Source organism: Grammomys surdaster, unplaced genomic scaffold (genome assembly GCF_004785775.1).
Source record: "Grammomys surdaster isolate TR1022 unplaced genomic scaffold, NIH_TR_1.0 371, whole genome shotgun sequence".
NCBI lineage: Eukaryota > Metazoa > Chordata > Mammalia > Rodentia > Muridae > Grammomys > Grammomys surdaster.
The window spans coordinates 801,337-824,382 of record NW_021604790.1 but is presented as its reverse complement, the minus strand read 5'-3'; the positions used below and the strand labels follow the sequence as shown (position 1 = coordinate 824,382).

General features: G+C 50.9%; 1 protein-coding gene across 1 annotated transcript; it reads left to right on the top strand.

Annotated features, from left to right (window-relative positions):
* Positions 1-1,821: 1,821 nt before the first annotated feature.
* Positions 1,822-21,578, top strand: Kcnh4 (potassium voltage-gated channel subfamily H member 4). The gene is made up of 17 exons (XM_028780576.1): positions 1,822-2,079; positions 3,752-3,985; positions 4,290-4,436; positions 4,538-4,665; positions 5,806-6,049; positions 6,447-6,604; positions 9,137-9,344; positions 11,321-11,515; positions 11,916-12,115; positions 13,994-14,243; positions 14,815-15,059; positions 15,616-15,654; positions 15,847-16,199; positions 16,462-16,568; positions 17,451-17,527; positions 19,756-20,461; positions 21,344-21,578. Exons 1-16 carry the CDS (start codon positions 2,004-2,006, stop codon positions 20,149-20,151), a joined length of 3,057 nt encoding a protein of 1,018 aa, XP_028636409.1. The 5' UTR covers positions 1,822-2,003; the 3' UTR covers positions 20,152-20,461; positions 21,344-21,578.
* Positions 21,579-23,046: the final 1,468 nt, after the last annotated feature.

Genomic DNA, 23,046 nt, shown 5'->3' with positions numbered 1-23,046 from the left:
TGGTGTGACTAATCTTTGTTTCTGCGTGTCAAGTTCAGGCCTCCAGGGGGCGGGAAAGCATCTTGAGAATTGTGATGAGTGTAGGGGCCTGGAAGGAGCTTGTGTTTCTTGTCCTAGATACTTGGTCGGGAAGAACTCAGCCAGGAACCTTGCAGAGTACTGGGGTGTGTGCTGCGCTCTTGGGAGGGTGGAAATGAGGTACCGATGTGCCCTCACGTTGTTCTGCCCACTTTATTTATTTAGAAACAAGGTGTTACATATCCTAGGTTGCCCTCAACAGACCAGAATGACCTTAAACTTAAATGACCTGATCTTACTGCCTCTACTTCGCTGGTGATGTTGATATTGCAAGTGTGTTCCACCACGCCTCCTTTATGCAATGCTGGAGGACTGACCCCAGAGCGTCATGTATATTAATTAAGCAATCAATCTATCAACTCCGACATCCTCAGCCCCTGCAGTTTTATAATAGGGACTTACACAGACAGGTCCTGAAAAGCTGCTCATCGGCACAGAATCAAACTGGCGAGGGCTGAATGTAACATTGCAGAAGAGGGAAGGCATATGAGCTTTCATGAGGAGCCTTCCAGAGCATCTGTAGTGTGGTCCACTGTACCATGGAGAGTAAGCAATGCCACACTGGAAAGGAGTTGGGTAAGTTTCTGCAGCCACTGCATATAAACAGCAGATTTTGCACATTGTTGTATAGAATGGGAGATCTGGGGATGTTCTTAAGCAGAGAATGGACAAAGAGTTTTCTCCAGCTCCACCCAAAGATGCCAATTGCAGGCTCAAATGTGCTCCCCCCAAATTCACACGCTGTAATCTTAACCCCCCAGCATTTAGGAAGTGGCCTTGCCAATTTAGTCAGCTGAGGTGAGATAGGATCTGAGTATGATAGACCTGTAATCCAGTATTAATAGTGTTCTTACAAAAAAGGGGGAATTAGGATACACACAGAGAAACAGGAAGAACTCATATGAACACGGAAATAAAAGACCAGGGCAATGTCTAAGAAATGACGGAGGTCACCAGCAACCCACTTAGAAGCTGGAGGGAAACATGGAAGAAAGAGACTCTTCTTCACAGCCTGCAGAGGAATCCAGCCCTGAATTCACCTTGAACCCAGATTTCCAGATCCCAGAATTGTTTAAGCCACTCACTCGGTGTCACGTTGCTGTAGCAGCCCTACCACAGTAATGTAAAACCCTAAAGTAGAGACACTAGGGCTGGCAAGTTGGGTCAGTGGACAAAAATCTTGCTGTCAAGACGGAAGAACTGAGTTCGATCCTAGGGACCCACAAAGTGAAAGGAGAGAATCGACTTTGGAAAGTTGGCCTCTGACCTCCACACCTGCACTACTGAAGGCAGCATGTACACACACATATGCAAAAATTAATAAATGTAACAACCTTTTTTTTTTAAAAAAAAAAAAAAAGAAAAGAAAGAAATATCCCAATTCCAGCAGGCGGCACTGTCAACCAGACAGCAGCCCCAGCGTGGGCCGCGCGGGGAAACCCGTGGGGTGGAGCTACCGGAGCATCTAGGGAACCACGTGTAGGGGCGTGATCACCCTGAAAGAAGGGTGTGGCCACTGTTCGAGCCCCACCTCATCACCTCAAGCCTGGATGGTGGGCGTGTCTCCGAGTCTCTCCCCAAGAGACACGCGTGGGCCGCTCCCCTCTGGGAGGAGGGCCACAGAGGAGGGCTGCGGGTGTCTCTGGCGGCCCCTCCCGGTGCGGAGCCACGTGGTGGGCGCGGGCCGAGCCCTCCGGGAAGAACCTGACCCGTGGGGAGGTGGGGGGGTGGGGGTGGCGGCTCCCGAAGTGCTGCCGAGCAGAGCTTAGAACTAACAGGTTCAGAGCACACTGGCAGCAGCGGCGAGAGGAGGGGAGGAGGCAAGCCGGCGCATGGGGCGCCCCGGCCCCGCCGGTAGCGCGCCCCCTCCGGCCAGGCCGCGCTGAACGCAGCCCGCGCAACGCCTCGAATCCGAACCCGGGGCCATGCCGGTCATGAAGGGGTTGCTGGCCCCGCAAAACACCTTTCTGGACACCATCGCCACCCGCTTTGACGGCACGCGTGAGTTGGGCCGAGGCTGAGTCAAGTCTCCTTGGGACAGGGCGGGTATCTGGATGTGGTGAGATCAGAGGAGAGAGAATGGGGTGCTGGATCTCCTAAAACCGTGGTAAAGAAACGGGTTGCAGAACCCTTGAGAGTAGAGATCAAGACATGGAGCGCCAGGGCTGGGGAGGGCAAGGTTAGGGGGTGTGACTCAAGGCGAAAGCAGCTCTTTGTGCCACAAGACGGAGGAGGGGCCTTGGGAGCCACCCACTCCAGGGCAGAGCTGAACTGGGAGTGTGTATAGAGGTATCTGAGGCGTGGAGATGGGACACAGTGGTCTGGTGACTACAGCTGCCTCTGCCCCAGAAAAGAGAGAGAACAGACTTCGGCAAGACCTAGTCTGCATTAAGGTCACGCGCCCCCAAATCATGAGATATCCGTGTGTGAGGTGGGTGAGGCAAAGCGGGGGCAAGTACTTGAGACCGAGAAAACTCCCTGCTAGCTCACCTGAGCTGGGTTCCCAAGTTCAGCACCCTGGACAGCCGCACAGCTCCTTCCCGACCTCTTCTCCCGCCATTCCCTCTCCCAACTCTGGAACCCCCGGGTCTTCCTTTGTCCCTCTTCGAAACCCTGGCCGGCATTAGGGAGCGGTAGCCGAAGGCGGAAACCGAGCCACCAGGGCCCTACCCCCCCCAACCTCCCTTGTTTCCATAGCGCCAATCACCGAGGCAACGGGCCCTGGGATGGAAGAAGTAGGCTGTGCCCAGGACCCAGTGCTTCCTAGGAACCCTCAGTGTCCTGATCAGACACCCCACCCCCTGACAGTACCCTCTCCTAGGGTCCTTGGGCTGTTTGTTTCTCCTACCTCATCAACTAAGCCTATCCCTGCGTGTCCCCCCATCCCCAAGGCTCTAATCCACTGAAGCTAGAGGGAGCCAACTCAGGTTCTGGTGCTGGGGTGGCTGCAGCTCACACCTCAATGTCTTCTTTAGTTTGACTTTGAGCATAAGGAACAGATCCTTTGAAACTCCTTAAAAAAATATCAAAAAGTCTGCATTTCCTGGAAGGCAAGAAGGAGGGACGTGTCTCCCAAAGTCTTTCCCTTACTTTAAGCACATTTATAAGTTTGGAAATTTTTCTGCCTTTTGGTTTAGCATTAAGAGAGTGTGATGTCATCAGAATTTTTGTCCTGCTTATTAAAAGAAGATGCTGGTAGTATCCAAGGATGTGCTTCCAAAATTGAGTGAATGGGGTGGGGGTGGGGATCTTCTAAGTGCCAGCAATCCTTCCTTCCCAAGTTACCTGATGCAACCCACATCCATGGGGAAAAGGCACATTGTGTCCCACTTTGCAGATAAGGAAGCTGAGGCCTTAAGCCACATTGTGTAGGTGGTGAAAGTGGGTGCTGGAGTCATGCCCTTGTCATTCTTTGTTGCTTTCTGCAGTCACAGTTCCCCGGCTTGAACGTAGGAGCATGAACCACATGGCCTCCTGGGGTTCCTTCTCTAGTCCTTCATGAACTCCGGGCCACCCTTGTTGTACGCCTTGTCCTCATTTCAGAGGGAGATTAGGAACCACCCGGAAGCTTCTAGCTCTCTGATCTCTGCCCGTGACTTGAGGGAACTGTTGTTCATGTAGAAGATAGCTCTCCTCTTGGCTTGACCCTGACCTTGACTTCTCCCTCCTGTAGACAGCAACTTCCTTCTGGCCAATGCACAGGGCCCACGGGGTTTTCCCATCGTCTACTGCTCTGACGGCTTCTGTGAGCTCACAGGCTACGGCCGCACCGAGGTCATGCAGAAAACCTGTAGCTGCCGGTTCCTCTATGGCCCAGAGACCAATGAGCTAGCCCTGCAACGGTTGCAGAAAGCCCTGGAGGGCCACCAAGAACACCGAACTGAAATCTGCTTTTACCGAAAGGATGGTAAAGAACCTGACCTGGCTTGCTTGACGTCTGCCCAAATCCTAGGTTTCACTCAGCAGAGTCTGCTAGGCACAGAAAAGCTGAGGGACTTATCCTTCCATGGCCACAAGCTGCCTGTAGGACTAAGAGCCTTTCTGGACCTTGGTCTCTCCGTTTGTAAAGTGAAGGAACCAGATGACAGTTCCCCGGGGTGTCTCCCAGCTCTAAACCTTCACCAAAGCCTCTGAGTAATTTGAGAAACCTGGAGAAGCAAAGGGTTGCACAGGGCTGCTCATTTACCTCTGCCCTCTCTCTCTGCCCACAGGCTCAGCCTTTTGGTGTCTTCTGGACATGATGCCCATCAAGAATGAGATGGGGGAGGTTGTGCTTTTCCTGTTTTCCTTCAAAGACATCTCTCAGAGTGGAAGCCCAGGACTTGGCTCACCAGGAATCCATGGGGACAATAATCACGGTAACTACAGGTCTAGGTCACAGTAGACTGCGCTACACACAGCCTCTTAGGATGCACCCCAACTTATCTCTGCCCACTTTCTTTTTTTTTTTTCACAATAGAAAACTCTCTTGGGAGGAGAGGAACTAGCTCAAGACTTAGGTCCACGAGAAGGCAGAACCGGACTGTCCTGCACCGGTTGACTGGCCACTTTGGACGCAGGGGCCAGGGAAGTGTGAAAGCCAATAGTGTGAGCTGCACCCTGCTGACTGAAATTCCATGTCCTCCAGGCTTAATTCCCGGCTACTTTCCCCCATTTCCCTGTCCATCCTCCCTCTGTTGGCTTGTTCCTCTGCCCGCCCATTTTCCAGATACTACTTTCTGCTTCATCACATGTGCCCCCCCCACCAATCCCTCCTCCAATCCCCACTTTCTTCAGTAGGTGATTGACATTGTTCTGGTGCTGTCACGGGGGTGGGGCTCTAGCAGCAATCCTTCCCCTGAGTGTAAGGGTTGTATCATGAAGATGAACTCACAAGCTGCTGTGATCCTAGAAAGAAAGCCCCTGTTGCTGACCTAGCATCCCACCCTGTGTGCCATCCCCAAGGTTCCTGACCAAGCCAGGTGATGAGTCCCTCCCCCCACGTCTGTAGTCTGTTAAAGGCCATAGGAATTGGGTCAGCAGAGCTACCCTCTTCCCTGTGAGGGCGTACTCACCCCTCACTAGGTCCCTAGAATTCAGAAGGCACTACAAAGAAGTTATGAGCCCTTGGCTTGCCTGATGACAATCTTCAAGTAGGGCAAGGGTCAGTCCATGCAAATGCCACTGATAAAGCATGGTTTCTTTAGAAGCTGCCTGAGGGTGTTTTGTGGAGATTTAACTTAGTGATAGAGTGCCTGCCTTGAAAGTACATGGCCTCTAGGTTAGGTCCCCAGCACAAGAAAGGGAAAAGATGAAAAAGAGTAAAAAAAAAAAAAAAAAAAAGACAAGAAGAAACCTGGAAAAAAAGGCCGGGCGATGGTGGTGCACGCCTTTAATCCCAGCACTTGGGAGGCAAAGGCAGGCGGATTTCTGAGTTCGAGGCCAGCCTGGTCTACAGAGTGAGTTCCAGGACAGCCAGGGCTACACAGAGAAACCCTGTCTCGGAAAAGAAAAAAAAAAAAAAAAAAAAAGAAAGAAAGAAAGAAAAAAAAAGAAAAAAGAAAAAAAAACCTGAGCCATTACATGATACAGATGCTGATCTGAGAATTCCCTGCCCCCAACCCCCATATCCTCCATTTCCTTTCTGGCTACCCTTGCAATGCCAACCTCCCCCCTTTCCCTATCCCTAGAGCAAGTTTCTCTATCCCCTATCCTAAATGTCCCCAACCATTACCCTTCTCCCTTTAGAACGTGTTTGAGCCAAAGCCATCAGTGCCTGAGTACAAGGTGGCCTCCGTAGGGGGCTCCCGCTGCCTCCTCCTCCACTACAGCATCCCCAAGGCTGTCTGGGATGGTCTCATCCTCCTTGCTACATTCTACGTCGCGGTCACCGTCCCTTACAACGTCTGCTTTGCGGGTGATGACGACACTCCCATCACTTCGCGACACACCCTTGTCAGTGACATCGCTGTGGAGATGCTCTTCATCCTGGGTCAGACCCTCTGCTCTACAAACCTGGGGGGTGGACTGTGGGGACCCACTCTGGCAAGCCTGCCTCCATCCTGGATCTGCAGGGTCCTTCCTTAGCTTGAAGAGTTTTCTCTTTGTAGTTCTGAGTTCTAGGGGTGTAGGGAGGAGTGAGTATGCCCTCAGAGAGGGAGGAGGCTTACACCCAAGACCCTGTAACTCCTGTAGTACCCAGTGCCCTGCAGCCTTCAGCCTTGTGGCCTTTCCTTCCTATAGATCATCCAAGGGTCTCAGCTTTCTTCACTCTGCCTCTTCCTCCATTCTGGGCCTCCAATGCTCAGTCCTAGCTTGCCCCATTCATTAGCTACCTGACCTGAGAGTTCAGGCTGTGGTCCCTAGTAACAGTCTTTTGCATTCCTCAGACATCATCTTGAACTTCCGCACCACCTACGTGTCCCAGTCGGGCCAGGTGATTTCTGCTCCTCGGTCCATTGGCCTCCACTACCTGGCCACCTGGTTCTTTGTGGACCTCATTGCTGCTTTGCCCTTTGACCTGCTCTATGTCTTCAACATCACTGTGGTGAGTGACCCCCATCCCAGCATCCTAGCATCTGAACTCCAACCCAGCCTCTCCCATTAGAGGAGCAACCACAAACCCAGTTACAGTCCCTATCAATTCATATGCAGATATGTGTTCCTCTGACCCTGCCATGGGCATAGCCCTGAGCCAGGCTCTGGGAAGGAACCCAAAGGGTCTGTACCCTTGGAGAACTCAGCTCACAGTCTTTGAGTGAAGCTGAGAGAACCGAATGCTAACTATGGCTACCAAGGCGGCATTGGTCTGACGCCAGATGAGTGGTACTTTTCACATTTTTTTTTTTTTTTTTTGTATTTCACAAACAACTGATGAGCACTTAGCTGTCTGCAAACACTATATGGAGTCTGGTCACTGGTAGAGAGAGACAAGAAATTGGCCCTCAAAGCCCCCCTCCCCCCAGATTGCTGAGACAGGCAGGAATAATGGAGAGAGGACATAGACACAGAATCACTGAATGGGAGAAGCCAGTCGCTGCACGGTAATGCTTCACAGGGTCTGGGTTGGCCGTGGAGCTCTGGGCTGGAACACCGGTATATGCAAAAACCGTTCTGGAATCAGGCCAGCACCTGGGGACAGAAGCATCCCAGCTGGGCGGGGACTGAGGTGGTCTGGGAAGGAACTGTTCCTGGGGGAGGCGGGAGCAGAGCCAGGCCTCCAAGAATGAACAGGATTTGGCTAGCAAAAGATGAGACTTGAGAGAAAGAGCATAGTAAGTCAAGCCAGAGAGTCAGAGGCTGGGTTGTGTACCTGGACCAGTGTCTTCACTTGGAACTGCCTGGAAATGCCCTGAGCGGTCAGTATGGAGCCAGATAGTAGGTCTTTCTAGCCTAAGGCGAGGCAGTCTTGCCCTGTGTCCCCAAGCCCCCTCGCCACTGTGGGGGAGGTGAGGTGGAGAGCAGTCTTCCTGTGTGCTCTCCCTGCCGCACTCAGCTATAGCAGGAAACCACCTACACGAAGCCGGATTTAACTAGCCGCCAACGGGCTGTGAGCCCCTTCTCCTGGTTGTGCACATGTGTGTGCATGCTCCTACACACGTGCGTGCGTGCGTGCGTGCGTGCGTGTGTGTGTATAAATCTGCCCTGAGGTGACTACCTGTCCTCAGTCTTGTAGCCATGCCTCTATGTCGACCAGATAGAGTCAGCCAGGCAGACAGCTGTCTTTACAGAGAGCCACCAACCCCTCCTCTCAGAATGGGGAGAGGATGTCCCCGCTCCTCTGTTGCCTTCAGGAGTACTTTACAGATCTGTACTGTACTTTCACACATATGGAATCCTTCAGGAAAGTTCTTCCATCTCTTTTCAAATGTTGATACAAAAGCTCAGTCAGAACTCAGTCTCCAGACTCCCGGTGTAGTATTCTTTCTCATATACAACCTGCTTCCTGGATAAGCAGGATCTCCAAATGTATGGCTTAGGGGAGATGAGGGGCAACACCGGAAGCCTGAAAGAACTAGAATGGAAATAGAGGAGCAGACACCTGACAAGAGTTACATAGAGTTAAAGGAGTTATGCCAATGGCATTCGGGCCAAAGGATGATAAAACAAGGGTCCTTAAAGGTGCAGGCTGAAGGTTGGTGTGTTTAGTAGTTAGGCCTTTTTTTTTTTTTTTCTCTCTCTAGACAGGGTTTCTCTGTGTAGCCCTGGCTGCCCTGGAACTCACTCTGTAGACCAGGCTGGCCTCAAACTCAGAAATCTGCCTGCCTCTGCCTTCCAAGTGCTGGGATTAAAGGCGTGCGCCACCACCGCCCGGCGTAACATGGATCTTCTTTAAGGCCTAACTAGCCGGGCAGTGGTGGCACACCTCTAACCCAACGCAGGTGTCCTCAAGCCCTGCTTTCCTTCTTACCTGTGGCTGACCTACAAGCATTAAAGCCTTGACCTTTGATAGTCCGCTGGCCCCGTATTTGACCGCATTCCATCCATTACACTTCCCCATGCCAGTGGCCAACCCTGCTTGATGGTTTCTAGGACAGTGGAGCTCTGAGCAGGGATCTTAAATAGACCATCCTGTTTACCCGCTGTCTGCCAGCTCTGCCTAGGGCTTGCTCCTGTATTACTCTATAATTCTATGTGGCAGCTTAGTCCCAAATGGACTTGGTGTCCATCGTCTTGAATTTGAGTTACAGCTCTGTTATTTCCTTGGCCTCTGACCTTTGAGCAAGTCACTAGTGTCTGTGAGCCCTTATGCAATTCATTCATCAGCAAACCAACCGGGGTCTGGGATGATACCTGAACCAAAGACTTGGAAGGTTGTTTTGTTTATTTTAATGAGAACTACACATGTCTGGCATAGTGGTGGAACAATGCAAAAGAAGTCCTCAGTGGCTAAGTTAATTATTCTCTCCTGATGCATTTTAAAGTCACTTTCTCAGGACAGCAGGGACTTTTTTTTTTTTCTCTTTGCAGCTTCCTCTGGCTCCAGGCTGTCTGGTGGGAAGGGCCTGGGTGGGGGTGGGGCTATATGTGCTTTGGGGAGGTGTGCCTGCTGACAGCCTCCCCCGCTGCCCTCCTGCAGACCTCGCTGGTACATCTGTTAAAAACTGTGCGGCTTCTGCGGTTGCTGCGGCTGCTGCAGAAGCTAGAGCGGTACTCACAGTGCAGCGCTGTGGTGCTCACCCTGCTCATGTCCGTCTTTGCACTCCTTGCTCACTGGATGGCCTGCGTCTGGTACGTCATCGGGCGCCGGGAGATGGAGGCCAATGACCCGCTGCTCTGGGACATTGGTGAGCCACCAGCCCCAGACTCCCTCTCCTCCCCCATCCCCCACCTTGCTTGCTACCTCTCGACCTCTCCCATCCCCAAATGGATGCTACCAGCACTCAACACCTCCTCATCCCAGAGTCCTCCAGCCATCCGATAAGATGCCCTGTGATCCTTCTGGATCAAGCGTGGAGACACTGGTTTGAAGACAAGGGCTCTGCCTAGGGGGAAAACTTTCAGCAGAGCGGGGAATGAGACCAAGTGATAGGGGAAAGACACTGATGGAGAGAGGGTATTTTGGACAGAGGAAGCAGCATGCATAAAGGCTTACTTAGAAAGAGCTTAGTCTGTCTGCTCAGTGCCACCATCAGTTCCTGCTTAGACACAATTAATGGAGCCAGATCCAGGCCCGCAATACTTCCTTGGAAAGTAGGTCAGATCCTAGGTGCTGTTCTTGACACCTCTCACCACGTGGTCCCACACTGACCCACCACTTGGATCTGGCATGGTCCCTCCATCTTTACTACCTTGTCCAGTCAAAACCTACCTTCCTCTCTCCACAACTCCTACAATGGACTCAAGGGTTAAGAGCTCTTGTTGACCTTGCAGAAGACCTGGGTTCAGTTCCCAACACCCCTACGATAGTAGCTCATAGGGGATATACTGCCCTCTTCTGACCTGTGCAAACGACACACACACACATGGTACAAATACATAACATACAAAACATGTTGGCAAACACTCATACACATTGAAAAATAAAATAAATAAGTCTATAATAATAATTTTAAAAATAATAGACACTGACCCATTCCCTCATTCTACTTGAGCCTATATATAACATGTTGGCAAACACGCATTCACATTAAAGACGGAGTAAATAAATCTGTAATAATAATTTTAAAGCATAGTAGACACTGACCCACCCCCGTTCTACCCGGGCCCGTACATAAGCTCCTCACTGCCCTCAAACTCACGTCCATGGCCCTGTGTGATCTGTGTCCCCACTGTGTTCCTTCCTCCAGTACAGTCCGTGTACACTAGCTACCCTCCTGGACCTAGCAACCGCTGATTTCTCACTATGGGCCTTGTACATGTTTTCCTCCCTGGGAGGCCCGGGCTCCTTTCTTTCCCCAAGGTGGATTTTCTATTCTCTCAGTCTCCACCAAAAAATACCATGTCCTCGGCTGGAGAGATGGCTCAGTGGTTAGGAGCACTGGATGCTCTTCCAGAGGTCCTAAGTTCAAATCCCAGCAACCATCTATAAGGCGATCTGATGCCTTCTTCTGGCATGTAGGCATACATGCAGCAGAGCACTCATACATTAAAATAAAATTTAAAAAAAAAATTACCATGTCCTAAGAGAGTGAAGTCCCTAGGATTGATGTTGGCCCCCTCCCATAACCAGTTCTTTTTTCTTATTTTTTTTTCTTTTTCTTTTTGGTTTTTCGAGACAGGGTTTCTCTGTATAGCCCTGGCTGTCCTGGAACTCACTCTGTAGACAAGGCTGGCCTCAAACTCAGAAATCTGCCTGCCTCTGCCTCCCAAGTGCTGGGATCAAAGGCGGGCACCACCACTGCCCAGCCCTGCTATGGTTTCTAATCCACTTTCGTAGCTTGCCTTCCACCTATAATGGTTTGTTTTCATTTCCCCTTGACACTGTTTACAGGTGATGACAGGGACAGCCCTAGCTGGGCCAGATCTCATCATTTTCCCTACAACACACACATAAACAGGAAACACACGGTAACATACCAGGGAGTTGAAGGGGCCCCTGTCTGTGGTCAACGGTCTATGGAGTGGGTAGCCTTGGAGTCAACTGTAGGCAGTTCATGGCCTCCAGGCCCAGTCACAGCTGCTCAGCACACTTCCGGTGTCAGGCGCTACAGACTGCTCCTCTCTGTAAATATGTATCCAAGGCTAAACAGGCAGATCAGGGAAACGCTCTCTCCAGTGCTTGTGTAGCCAGCCATAATTTCTTCCCTCGTTCTCATCACAGGTTGGCTGCATGAGCTGGGCAAGCGGCTGGAGGAGCCTTATGTCAATGGCTCAGCGGGTGGACCATCTCGGCGCAGTGCCTACATCGCTGCGCTGTACTTCACTCTGAGCAGCCTCACCAGTGTAGGCTTCGGCAATGTGTGTGCCAACACTGACGCTGAGAAGATCTTCTCCATCTGCACGATGCTCATTGGCGGTGAGGCCAGACCCACTATTTCCAGGGAGCCAGTGAGTCCGGGCTTGAGCACAGAGAAATAAGGCTCAGAGAAAGGAAGGTACCCACCCAAGTCCACACAGTCACATGTTCATTGATATTCGATACCCATGATTGTGCCCATAAACAGTTGTGATCTCTTTCAAAGGGTAAAGATACCCAAGGTCATGGCCGAGCGAGTGATGAGAAAGGAGTATGGTTGTGCCCCATCTATGGATTGCCACCTACTTCCCCCTGCCTAGATGAGCTCACAGGAACCCACTAGCTCTCCTGTGCTCCCCCAGAACCTCTGAGACCCATCCAAGGCAGGGTGACTGGTGGGGGGCATAAGAAGCAAATGTGCGGTGAGCGTCTCTGATGCTCTGGATTGCCACTTCTGTAGCGCTGATGCACGCAGTGGTGTTTGGGAACGTCACAGCGATCATCCAGCGCATGTACTCCCGACGCTCGCTCTACCACAGCCGCATGAAGGATCTCAAGGACTTCATCCGAGTGCATCGTCTGCCCCGCCCACTCAAACAGCGCATGCTCGAGTACTTCCAGACTACATGGGCGGTCAATAGCGGCATCGATGCCAACGAGGTAGCGTTGAGCAGGGGCTCCTACCACATGGTGGTCCAGCAGGGAAGGGCTAGTGCTTCTCCAGGATTGGAACAGCAGCAACCAGGGCTTTAAGCAAGGATGTGCACCCAGCCAAATCCAAATCTGTCTTTTGTACTTGAACATGAAGGTTGAAAGGAGGCAGAATGCTTGAGTCTGGACTTGAGTGGACACCTTGCCTTGTCTGGGCCTCAGTTTGGGCCAAGCCATGCTTTCCCATTCGTTCTTATGTCCTGAACACAGTGAAGAATGGCACCATAGCTAGAGATGATTACAGGCAGCCTCGGTCCTAAAACCCCAAGAAAAGTGGGAGAGGGAGACCGGTACAGAGAAACACGTAGTGAATGGGACCATACAGGAGTGAGTTCCTGCAGTAGGGCCATCACTGTGTCTGAGCCCAGAGGGGGACAAGGAATCGCCGGGCGGTGGTGGTGCACGCCTTTAATCCCAGCAGTTGGGAGGCAGAGGCAGGTGGATCTCTGAGTTCGAGAGTTCGAGGCTAGCCTGGTCTACAGAGTGAGTTCCAGGACAGCCAGGGCTACACAGAGAAACCCTGTCTCGAAAAAACCAAAAAAGAAAGAAAGAAAGAAAGAAAGAAAGAAAGAAAGAAAGAAAGAAAGAAAGAAAGAAAGAAAGAGAGAGGGGGAGGGAGGGAGGGAGGGAGGGATACATCATCATGGTTCAGAGAATCAGTCTACCATGAGACTATTCCAGGCAAAAAAACAAAAAACAAAAAAACAAAAAAAACCAACCTAGGTTCCTGAGTGCTGGTAAAGCAAAGTGATGAGTTCAAGGATCTGAAAGTACTTAAGTGAGCTCTGGAGAGGGGAGGGGTGCCAGTGCCAGAATCGGGGCTGGGCAGCTGCAGTCCCAAGAGCAGATAGCTTTGAGTTTGCAGTTTTGTTCTGTCAGGTCTCTAAGAAGGGGTGTGGCAGAGGGTGGAGGAGGAAGTGGATGGGAAGCGTTTGCGGGGAAGGAGCCAGAAGAGCAGGCAACTTTTAGTTGGTTGCAAGAGAGCGGCTCACAGTGCTCCCCTGGTCTGGCTTGGGGGTCAAGAGATGAGATGGAGGCACCTGGGAGGATGACGGAGCTTAGGGATGAAGGGGCGTGTCCAGGGCTGAGCCATCGGGACATTCGTAGCCTATGGGAGACTCGGGAAGGTTGTCCATCAGGTAGTTGTAAATACACGTGTGAACTTAAACGTTAGGGCTTCCAGGCATGAGCAGTGGGGAAGAGGGGGCCTGGTTACCATGATACCATGATGTAGGAATGGGGAAGGAACTCCAGAGATGAGGGAGCAAAACTGGGAGGGAGTCTCTTCCAGGGGTCCAGGCAGAACAAGGAAGAGATCAGCAGGACAGAGTTGCTGAAGGGCTTCATGGTTTTATGAGGGAAATGTGGAAAGCTCCGCTAACATTCAAGACCTAGCATAAGCTTGCATTTTACAAGTAGGGATACTGAGGCCCAGAGATGAGAAACAGAGGGTCCAAAGCCCCCAGGAACGTAGGAACAAAGATGATTCCTACTTTCCCAATTCCCAGTTGAAGTCTGACCTACCAGTGATGGCTCTTGACTGTATAGAATTGAGCAACCGGAATCTATGACTGCTCAGCGTGTGCAGCCACGAGCGGTACCCAGAGGGAAGACTTGATCTCTGCCCAGAAGTTAGATTTAGTGATCAACATAGTAAGGAAAAAAAAAATGAGGCTAGACAAGAAGTCTCCCTAAGGTCCAGTGGGTAATTTCAAAGAGAGAGCAAGTTGGCACCCTTGCCTTGGGGACAGCCCAGCGTTTGTAGATAGTTTGTAGATAGTTTGTAGCCAAGGAGATAGCCAGAGTAACCTCTGCCTCTTATGACAGTTACTGCGTGACTTCCCAGACGAGCTGCGAGCTGACATCGCTATGCACCTGAATCGGGAGATCCTGCAGCTGCCTTTATTTGGAGCAGCTAGCAGGGGCTGCCTACGGGCCCTCTCCCTGCACATCAAGACCTCCTTCTGTGCTCCCGGGGAGTACCTGTTACGCCGTGGGGATGCCCTACAGGCACATTACTATGTCTGCTCTGGCTCGCTTGAGGTGCTCCGAGACAACATGGTGCTGGCCATCCTTGGTGAGAACCCTACCACCTCACACTGCCCATCCTAAGACCTCCAGAGGTCTTGGGGATAGCCTGGGTTCGAGGAATGGGAGACCTCTAATGAGTACCTAGAATGCCTACTGAGGAGTATTCTTCCTCAATCCCTTCAGATCTTCCTTGGCCATTCTCCTTACTCTGCCCTAACCCTTTGGCCACCCCTCAGCCCATGGGCCCTCCATCAGTGACTGTCATTCACGCCAACGCCTCCTTTTCTATCGCATCATCCTCCGGTTCCATTGACCCGTCCCCAAAGGACTCTAACACTTGTTGACCTTTACCATTTAAGTGACCCCTCTGGCCATTCTTTATTGATCATCCAATTCTATTGGTCGTTTCTCCAGCACTATAGACATCTCCCACTGGCTGTCACTCAGCTTCACCTGCCATCTTCTATGGGCCTTTTACAAGTTCCCTGGTTCCCTCTTCCAATGCATTAACTCCTTTCAACGATCCTTAAGTACTCTGACCATCTCTCAGATGCATGGACCATTTCCCACTGATATTCTCTTCATCCCCATTGACTGTCCCCTTTCTCTACCCACAGGGAAGGGGGACTTGATTGGGGCAGACATTCCTGAGTTGGGACAGGAGCCCGGGGCAGGGGCAAGCCCCAGCTGCGTGCTGAAGACCAGCGCCGATGTGAAAGCGCTGACTTACTGTGGCCTGCAGCAGCTGAGCAGCCGAGGGCTGGCCGAGGTCCTGCGGCTGTATCCAGAATATGCAGCTGCCTTCCGGGCTGGCCTACCCCGGGACCTAACCTTCAACCTGCACCAAGGTTCTGAAAACAATGTATGTAGACAATGTATGGCTGCCACCCCCACCGAGGTACCTTCCTTCAAAACAGATATCCTCTTGCATCTCTCTCCTTCCTAAAAACAGCACCTCTAACTCCAACTACCTCCTTCTATTGTGTCAAATATACTATCTTCCCACCCCACTCCACTTGGGCCTCATCCAGCCCCTGGACAATCTCTCACAGCCTTCTACTATTGCCCAGTACCTCTCAGCCTCGTCTTATCTTTATGAACAACTCCTTCTTTTAGGTCTCTCTCTGAACTGGTGCCCCATGCCCCCTCATGCACACACTAAAGTTCCTCTCCTCTGGTACTGTCAATACTTCCTACTCTTTTAGGCCGATGTGTCTATACCTTAGGCCTTTGTCTTTTGCTACTTTGGGGCTCAATTTGTCATTCTGAATTCCTCTGAGTTGGAATTGGTGGTCTGGCTCAATTCCATAAAAAGGTCCCATGTACTCAGTCTGTTAACACTGTTCAGTAGAGTGAGGAGGGGCTGTACCAGAGGAGTGGAGAGTAGGAGTCAGCTTGAATTCCCACTGTCTCCACAGGGCCTTGGCCGCTTCTCACGCTCTCCTCGCCTCTCCCAGGTAATCTGCATTTCTGAGTAGGGTGAGGTTGTCCTGTGGAGAGGTTGGGAGGCGGGGCAGCTTTCCTTAGCTCCTCTGCCTCAGGGAGAGGGACAGAGGATCGGGAGTAGCATATGGTGCTGAGGGTTGCATCCCAGTTAAGGGTCCTGTTGTCTACTGTCCAGTAATAGCTGGTGTTCCCTCTTTCCACAGGCACGCTCTGACACTCTTGGTTCCTCCTCAGACAAGACTCTACCATCCATCACAGAAACCGAGGGTGTTACGGAGCCTGGGGCTGGTTCCAAGCCCCGTCGGCCCCTCCTGCTGCCCAACCTCAGTCCGGCACGACCTCGGGGGTCCCTGGTCAGCCTTTTGGGCGAGGAGCTGCCCCCATTCTCAGCCCTTGTCTCCTCTCCTTCCCTGTCCCCATCTCCTTCCCCTGCCCTGGCTGGCCAGGGTCAGAGTCCTTCCCCGCACGGGCCTCCCAGGGGCTCTGCTGCCTGGAAGCCCCCCCAGCTCCTCATTCCCCCACTGGGAACATTTGGACCTCCGGACCTCAGTCCCCGGTGAGATGCCAGCCTTCCTTGCCTTTCCCATATCCCTGCTGGCTTCCAGAACCTTCTTTGGGCTCCATTCCCAGCGTTCCAACCAGTGCTCCTTACTGTCTCTGCCCCATTTGCCAACCCTGCCTTTCCAACCACAGCTTGCAATCCCATTCTGCTTTGACCACTGCTCTTTCCCAGTTTCCTGCCTCTGCTGCCCTCATTGACCCTCTAGTCTGGCCCCGCACCCTCCCTATGGTGCTGATGAACACTACCCTACCCTCAGGATCGTGGATGGCATCGAAGATTCCAGTAACACAGCTGAGGCCCCTACATTCCGGTTCAGCAAGAGGCCAGAGCCCACCAGAACTCGCTCACAGGCTCCCCCTTCAGGTAAGGAACTGCAGTGACTTGGAATCACAGTCATTTATATATCTTCTCATTTATCCATCCATCCACCTACTTGTCCATCCACCTGCCCCCATCCATCCGTCTACCTTGTCACATACTCATCCATCCATCCACCCATCTGTCTCATCCATCCGTCCATCTACCCATCCACGCCATGTCACGTGTGTTGCATGCCATCCTAGGGATATACACAGTTAAACTAGACCTTGCCAAAAGTTACATACAACCAAACCAGATCCTGCCAACATTTTGTCCAGAGGGGAGGGGGCAATACCTGTGCACGCAGATAAATCATCCTAGAATTCTTCACTGAGTTCTACAACAGGGAGGAGAGCAAGACTTTGTGGTAGGACTGGAGGGACACTTTGGCTACTTCTTAAATGGACTGCAAAGAGCCACTGACGGGGTTCAGTGGTAAAACCCAATTGCGAGTGATCCCTAGAACCCGTATGATGGGAGGAGAGAACTGACTTCTGAAAGTTGTCCTGGCACTGGGGGATGCAGGTGTACACTTATACACAGCTGTAAATAAATAAATGTAACTAAAAAGAAAAGGAGAGCGTGGCACTTTGGTAAAGTGGAGCAACTGTTCAAAGGTATAAAGGCATGTGCAGAAGAGACACTGTGTTTGAATGCCAAGATGTTGCCTAAAGCTGGAGAGCGGCAGGCATGGAGGAAGAGCTGAGGCTCGGGGAGTCACAGGGCCACAAAACCAGCCTCTGGTGTTGGCTTCCCCATCTCTCTGACACTAGAACATTTTATTCCTTGCTTCTTGCCTGCTTTCCGGGCAATGGGGAGGTGTGGGGACTTGGGGATTCATGCTCTATGTCTCCTCTGTACCTCTTCACTCCATTCTGCCCGCAGGCCCGAGGCTCAGCCGGGAACTGGCCACAGAGGCAGCAGAGGAAGTGAAGGAAAAGGTCTGCAGACTGAACCAAGAGGTGAGTTTGGCTTGGCTCTTCTCCTTCAACCCCGGAGAATATTGTCCTGGGATCTGAGAGGAGCATGTCATGTTCTAGAGCTAGCCAGAGTCCTGTGTTCTGTTAGTCACACTAACTAAATTACTCTGGGAAAGTCCCACAGCTATGCTGGGCTTCTGTTTCCTCACCTAAAAGTTAGAAAAATAATATGTCAGTGTATGGGTGGTGATGGTGCACGCCTTTAATCCTAGCACTCAGGAGACAGAGGCAGGCAATGTCCAAGGCTAAGATCTACAGAGTAAGCTTCCGGACAGGTAGAGAGCTAGACAGAGAAGCCTGTCTCGAAAAAAAACCCAAATGATAGACAGAAAGAAAGAAAGAAAGAAAGAAAGAAAGAAAGAAAGAAAGAAAGGAAGGAAGGAAGGAAGGAAGAAAAATAGCATATCCTTCCCCAGAAGAGTGAGGATGAGTGCACACATATCTGGTCCAGGTCCTTCTGCATCTCAGGTATTCACTAACACCTCTCCCTCCCACAACTGGGTCTCCATTTACAGCCTGGAACCATCCAACCAAGCACACACACACACACACACTTCTCAAGACTGAGTAAAGGCTTAAGTCCTTTCCCTTTTTACCTTTACAGTCTTGGGAAATGTGTGTATGTGTGTGTGTGTGTGTGTGTGTGTACCTGCATACACTTTTAAGCTTAGAGGGCCTATGCCCTTATGGCTGAAAACTGGTCAGGAAGAGACCATATTCTAATTCTATATACTTAGGCTAGGCTAGGCTCTGCCTCTACTTCTTCCCCAAGGGATCTCAGTACTGTAGCCACACAGCTACCAAACCCAACCCCTGGGAGACGTCTTCCCTCAGTTCTGATAAACAGCCCGCAGCCCAGAGAGGCAGCATCTGGGCCAGAGCAGGGCCTAGAGCTATCTCCAGTTCAAGGTTAATGGCAAGTTCTGCTTCTGCTTACTGCCTCAGGCTGCCTCCAGGCCAGTGATTCCCATACCTGAGTGAGTTTGTATTAGTATTACCCTTTAAAGTACAAGTTCCCTGCTGGGCAGTGGTGGCGCATGCCATTAATCCCAGCACTTGGGAGGCAGAGACAGGCGGATTTCTGAGTTTGAGGCCAGCCTGGTCTACAGAGTGAGTTCCAGGACAGCCAGGGCTATACAGAGAAACCCTGTCTCAAAAAACCAAAAAAAAAAAAAAAAAAAAAAGTACAAGTTCCCTGGCTTCTGTCAGTTTGGAACGTCTCAGGTAGGACCAAGAACTCTGCACTTTGACAAGTTTCTCAATGGATTCCGCACTCACTAAAAGCCACTCATGGAAGACACTTGGGTGATAGGCTAAGAGCAAAGCTATGACTGTGATTTTTTTCTATATTTTATACAAGGGAAGGGGAGGCAAGTGTAGTGGCTCATGCCTGTAACTCCATGGATAGAGGCAATGGAGGATCAAGAATTCAAGACCATCCTTGCCTCCGTGGCAAGTTTGAGACCAGCCTGAGCTGTCTGAGACAGTCTCAGGGAGATGGCTTAATTGGTAAAGTACCTGCCACACAGGTGTAAGGACCTGAGTTCTGATCCCTAGTGCACACTGAAAGCCAGGCACAGTGCTGCATATCTGTAACACTGGTGATGGGGAAGGGATTTGGACAGACACATGGACATGTGCTGGTCAGCTAGTCTAGGTGGCTGGTGAGCTTCAAGTTCAATGACAGACTCGGTCTCAGTCATTTTTTTTTTCCTTGTCCTGGAACTCTACAGACCAGGCTGACCTCAAATTCACAAAGATCAACCCTCCTCTGGGATTAAAAGTCTGTGCCACCACCACCCAGTGAGGCTCTGTTCTTAAAACAAACAAACAAAACCAAAACCAAACAACCATAGTGAATAAGAGGAAGTTATCCAGTGTTGACCTCTGGCCTAGAAGGACACCTCCACTCAAGTGTACATACACACATACAAACACATATGCACTGTATGTATACACACACACACATACACACACACACAAATACATAAAAAGCCAGGGAGCAGGGACAGCAGTGTCTGCTGCTGCAAGTAACTTTTTGGAAATAAATTGGGGTACTCATAGGCTATCTGGGCTCCTGCTCTTTCTTCTTCCCAGGTGGCTGTGAGCAGACAGTGGTTGAAGAATTTTGTAAACCGTAGCATGGGGGATGAGGGGAGACCTAGTTGTTGCTATGGCAACCATGAGACATTTTGCTATGTTTTCAACAGATCTCCCGTCTCAACCAGGAAGTGTCTCAGCTGAGCCGGGAGCTGCGACAAGTGATGAGCCTCTTACAGGCTAGGCTGGGTCCCCCAAGCCACTCAGCTGACTCAGCTTGGCTCCCAGACCTTCCTTGTCCCCACCAGAGACCACCATGCATCGCTCCTCATATGTCTGGACCACCACCTGGTCTCCAGAATACTACACTCGCTGTAGTTCACTGTCCAGCCAGTGTTGGGACAGTGGAGATAGGGGCCACCCCCTCAGAGCTGAGACCTTCCATGATGCCACCCTATCCCTCAGAACCTGATCCTCTCGGACCCTCTCCAGTGCCAGAGGCTTCTCCTCTGACCCCAAGCCTCCTAAAGCACAGCTTTAAGTCTGGGTCAGACACATTCCACTGACCCTGGCCTTGGGCCCAGGCCTGTCTGGGGTAGGCTTCACCACCTGCCATCCAGGGAGGAGCTGGGCTCCTTGGCCTCTTGCCTTAGGGTCAGCAGCTGCCAGCTGGTCTGGTTGGCTCTGGATTCTCTGGACTTTTTTATCAACGAGTGGCCACATCTAACCCTGTTCCATTTTCTAAACCATCCCCTATCCTCCTCTTCTGGGAGGGGAGTCACCTGAAGCCATGGAATTCAGCAGGCATGAAATGGACCATGGCGCCCTGTTGGGCTACACAGAGGAGATCTCTTACTTTCTCCCCAAGACTTGGAGGTAGGTATAGACTGGGAACAGAAGAATGGTCAAGAGCAAGGATCTAACCTAGTAAATGAAGACTGAGGTTAGACCAGGCAGGGTCTAGAGTAAGAGGGCTAGATGGGATTACAGTATTATGAAGCTCTTCCGTCCCAGATTCTGGGCCCTTTGCAGAAGACCCTGAGAACTGTCATCTCGAGAGGAGTGAGTTTGAGATTTTTAGCTGTCATTTGAGAATCCCAGGATATCTTAGACCTTTCTACTAGCCGCCAAACTGGAGGAGTCCACTTCACCCCCATGGCACACACACAAAAACAAACTGATGGCTCCAGATGTGTCTTTGGCTCTCAGAACATTTTTTTTCTTCTTCAAATTATAATTTAGTTACCAACATCAAACTCCAGATAGAGCCACAAAATAGTCAGCATTCTAACTTCTTAAGAAAAACAACAACAAAAAAGACAACAGCCGGGCAGTGGTGGTGCACGCCTTTAATCCCAGCGCTTGGGAGGCAGAGGCAGGTGGATTTCTGAGTTTGAGGCCAGCCTGGTCTACAGAGTGAGTTCCAGGACAGCCAGGGCTACACAGAGAAACCCTGTCTCGAAAAACCAAAAAAAAAAAAAAAAAAAAAAACAAAATCTGGCTACCAAGAGCCAGCATTCATCTGCAAAATCAGTAATCCCTAGTCTTGGGTGGCTGAAGAAACAGGTCCCATTTCTTCTGTCTCGTGCTTGTTGATCATTTCTTGATGCCCAATTGGCTTGCCTTATTTGTTTGGTCTCTGTGTTTTTTTCAGTTTGCAATCCCCATCTTAGAGTGGGCTCCATGGGAGTCCTGCTAATGTCTGTTCATTTCATACTCTTGACTCGGGCCTGTCAACGTATTTCTATTTCTCTACAGGCTGTCATGCAAGGTGGTCCCTTCTGCTGCCAGCAGCTCAAAGCATTCTAGCATTACCCTTCTGCAGATCCCACCTCCAAACATCAGCCAAATCTGCCCCACCTCCCCCCAACATGGTCTCCACCTCGATGAGGGTCTGGGGAACTTACAAACCCTCTCTGGTTTCCAGCCCTCCTTTCTCACTCAATACCCCAGGCTCACTTTTGGATAGAAAATAAATCCATATATTTTTGTAGACCTTGACTCTGGCTGTTTCTGGGGGTTAGTCTGAGAGCCCCAGGGCTTTGAAAGAGCTAACGCAAGCAGACACACCCCACTGTACCCCAGGGCCCTGTTGCTGTCTCTAGGAAGGGCGAAGGCGCCAGCTAATCCACTTGGCACCATATTCACACCACCAGGGACTCCTCGGATAAGGGAGGAACCTTAATGAGTCGCTAAGGGCATTCCTTCCTCCCCGCCACCCAGTTACAACCACAAACACACAGCATGTGGGAGAGACGTCTGATCAGGCTCATCTCTCTAGTCTTAGAAAGAAATCCCAGGACTTTTCTTGCCCTCCTGAATAAGGAACTCTTCTTTCCAGGATAGGTATTTGATATTAAGCTAGGTAGTGTGTTATCGTGGGCAGGTCGGTGGAAGAGCTTGTCACCAGTGAAGAACCTGCTAAGAATCCACTCTCCCAAGCTCCGTCGCCTCTCAGCTTACATTTCTGTGAAGGTCTGTGCACGTCATAGGGTACATATGCTGTAGGAGACTGGCACCTTGGTGATGAAATTAGATGTGGCACAGCTTTGTGGCAGGTTATCCCAGACAGGTTCATTCTTCAGCTCAAGCCTTCAGGCTATGACTGATGCTGTCCCATGCCCTAGGCACTACATGGTCTCTGGGATGGGCTTTGATTTTATAAAGGTTTTGAGTGGTATCCTTGGGAAAGCAGAAAGAGGCCAGTGTTGGAGGTTGGGGTTAAGCAGAAGTGGTCTTAATTCATACAGAAGGAATTAGAAGAAAAAGAAATAGACCTGACCTGTGGTAGAAGGGGGAGTGGTTTTCATCTCTTAGTGATGGGTAGAGAGAACGCAGTCAGTCTTTGAAGGAGAGCTAATCTTGATTGGGTGGGGGTGAGGGTAGTGGCCCTGGTATATTTGGGAACAGAGCCTAAGAACAAAACAGTCCATTGTGGTGGTTGCACTCATGTTTAATTCTAGCACTCCAGAAGTAGAGGCAGGAGGATCTCTGTGAATTCAAACACAACCCATCTACAAAGCAGGTTCCAGGCCAATCAGAACTACATAGTGGAAGAAAGGAAGAAAGAGTGAAGTGAGAGCTAGCCTGTGGCAGCAGCAGGTCTCCTTTTCATCCATCTAGTATCCTCCAGAGGACTCCTCCTTTTTGTTTGCTTGTTTTTGTTGTTGTTGTTTTTCCAGACAGAGTTTCTCTGTATAGCCCGGGCTGTCCTGGAACTCACTCTGTAGAGCAGGCTGGCTTCGAACTCAGAAATCCGCCTGCCTCTGCTTTCCAAGTGCTGGGATTAAAGGCGTGCGCCACCACCGCCCAGCAAGACTCCTCCTTTTTTTTTTTTTTTTTTTTTTTGGTTTTTCGAGACCGGGTTTCTCTGTGTAGCCCTGGCTGTCCTGGAACTCACTCTGTAGACCAGGCTGGCCTCGAACTCAGAAATCCGCCTGCCTCTGCCTCCCAAGTACTAG

Bases quoted from the DNA above. Each gene is read 5' to 3' on its own strand.
- Kcnh4 (XM_028780576.1), top strand. From the start codon at position 2,004: ATGCCGGTCATGAAGGGGTTGCTGGCCCCGCAAAACACCTTTCTGGAC. The intron at 6,605-9,136 runs GTGAGTGACCCC...GCCCTCCTGCAG, and splicing joins ATGTCTTCAACATCACTGTG to ACCTCGCTGGTACATCTGTT. The intron at 14,244-14,814 runs GTGAGAACCCTA...CTCTACCCACAG, and splicing joins CATGGTGCTGGCCATCCTTG to GGAAGGGGGACTTGATTGGG.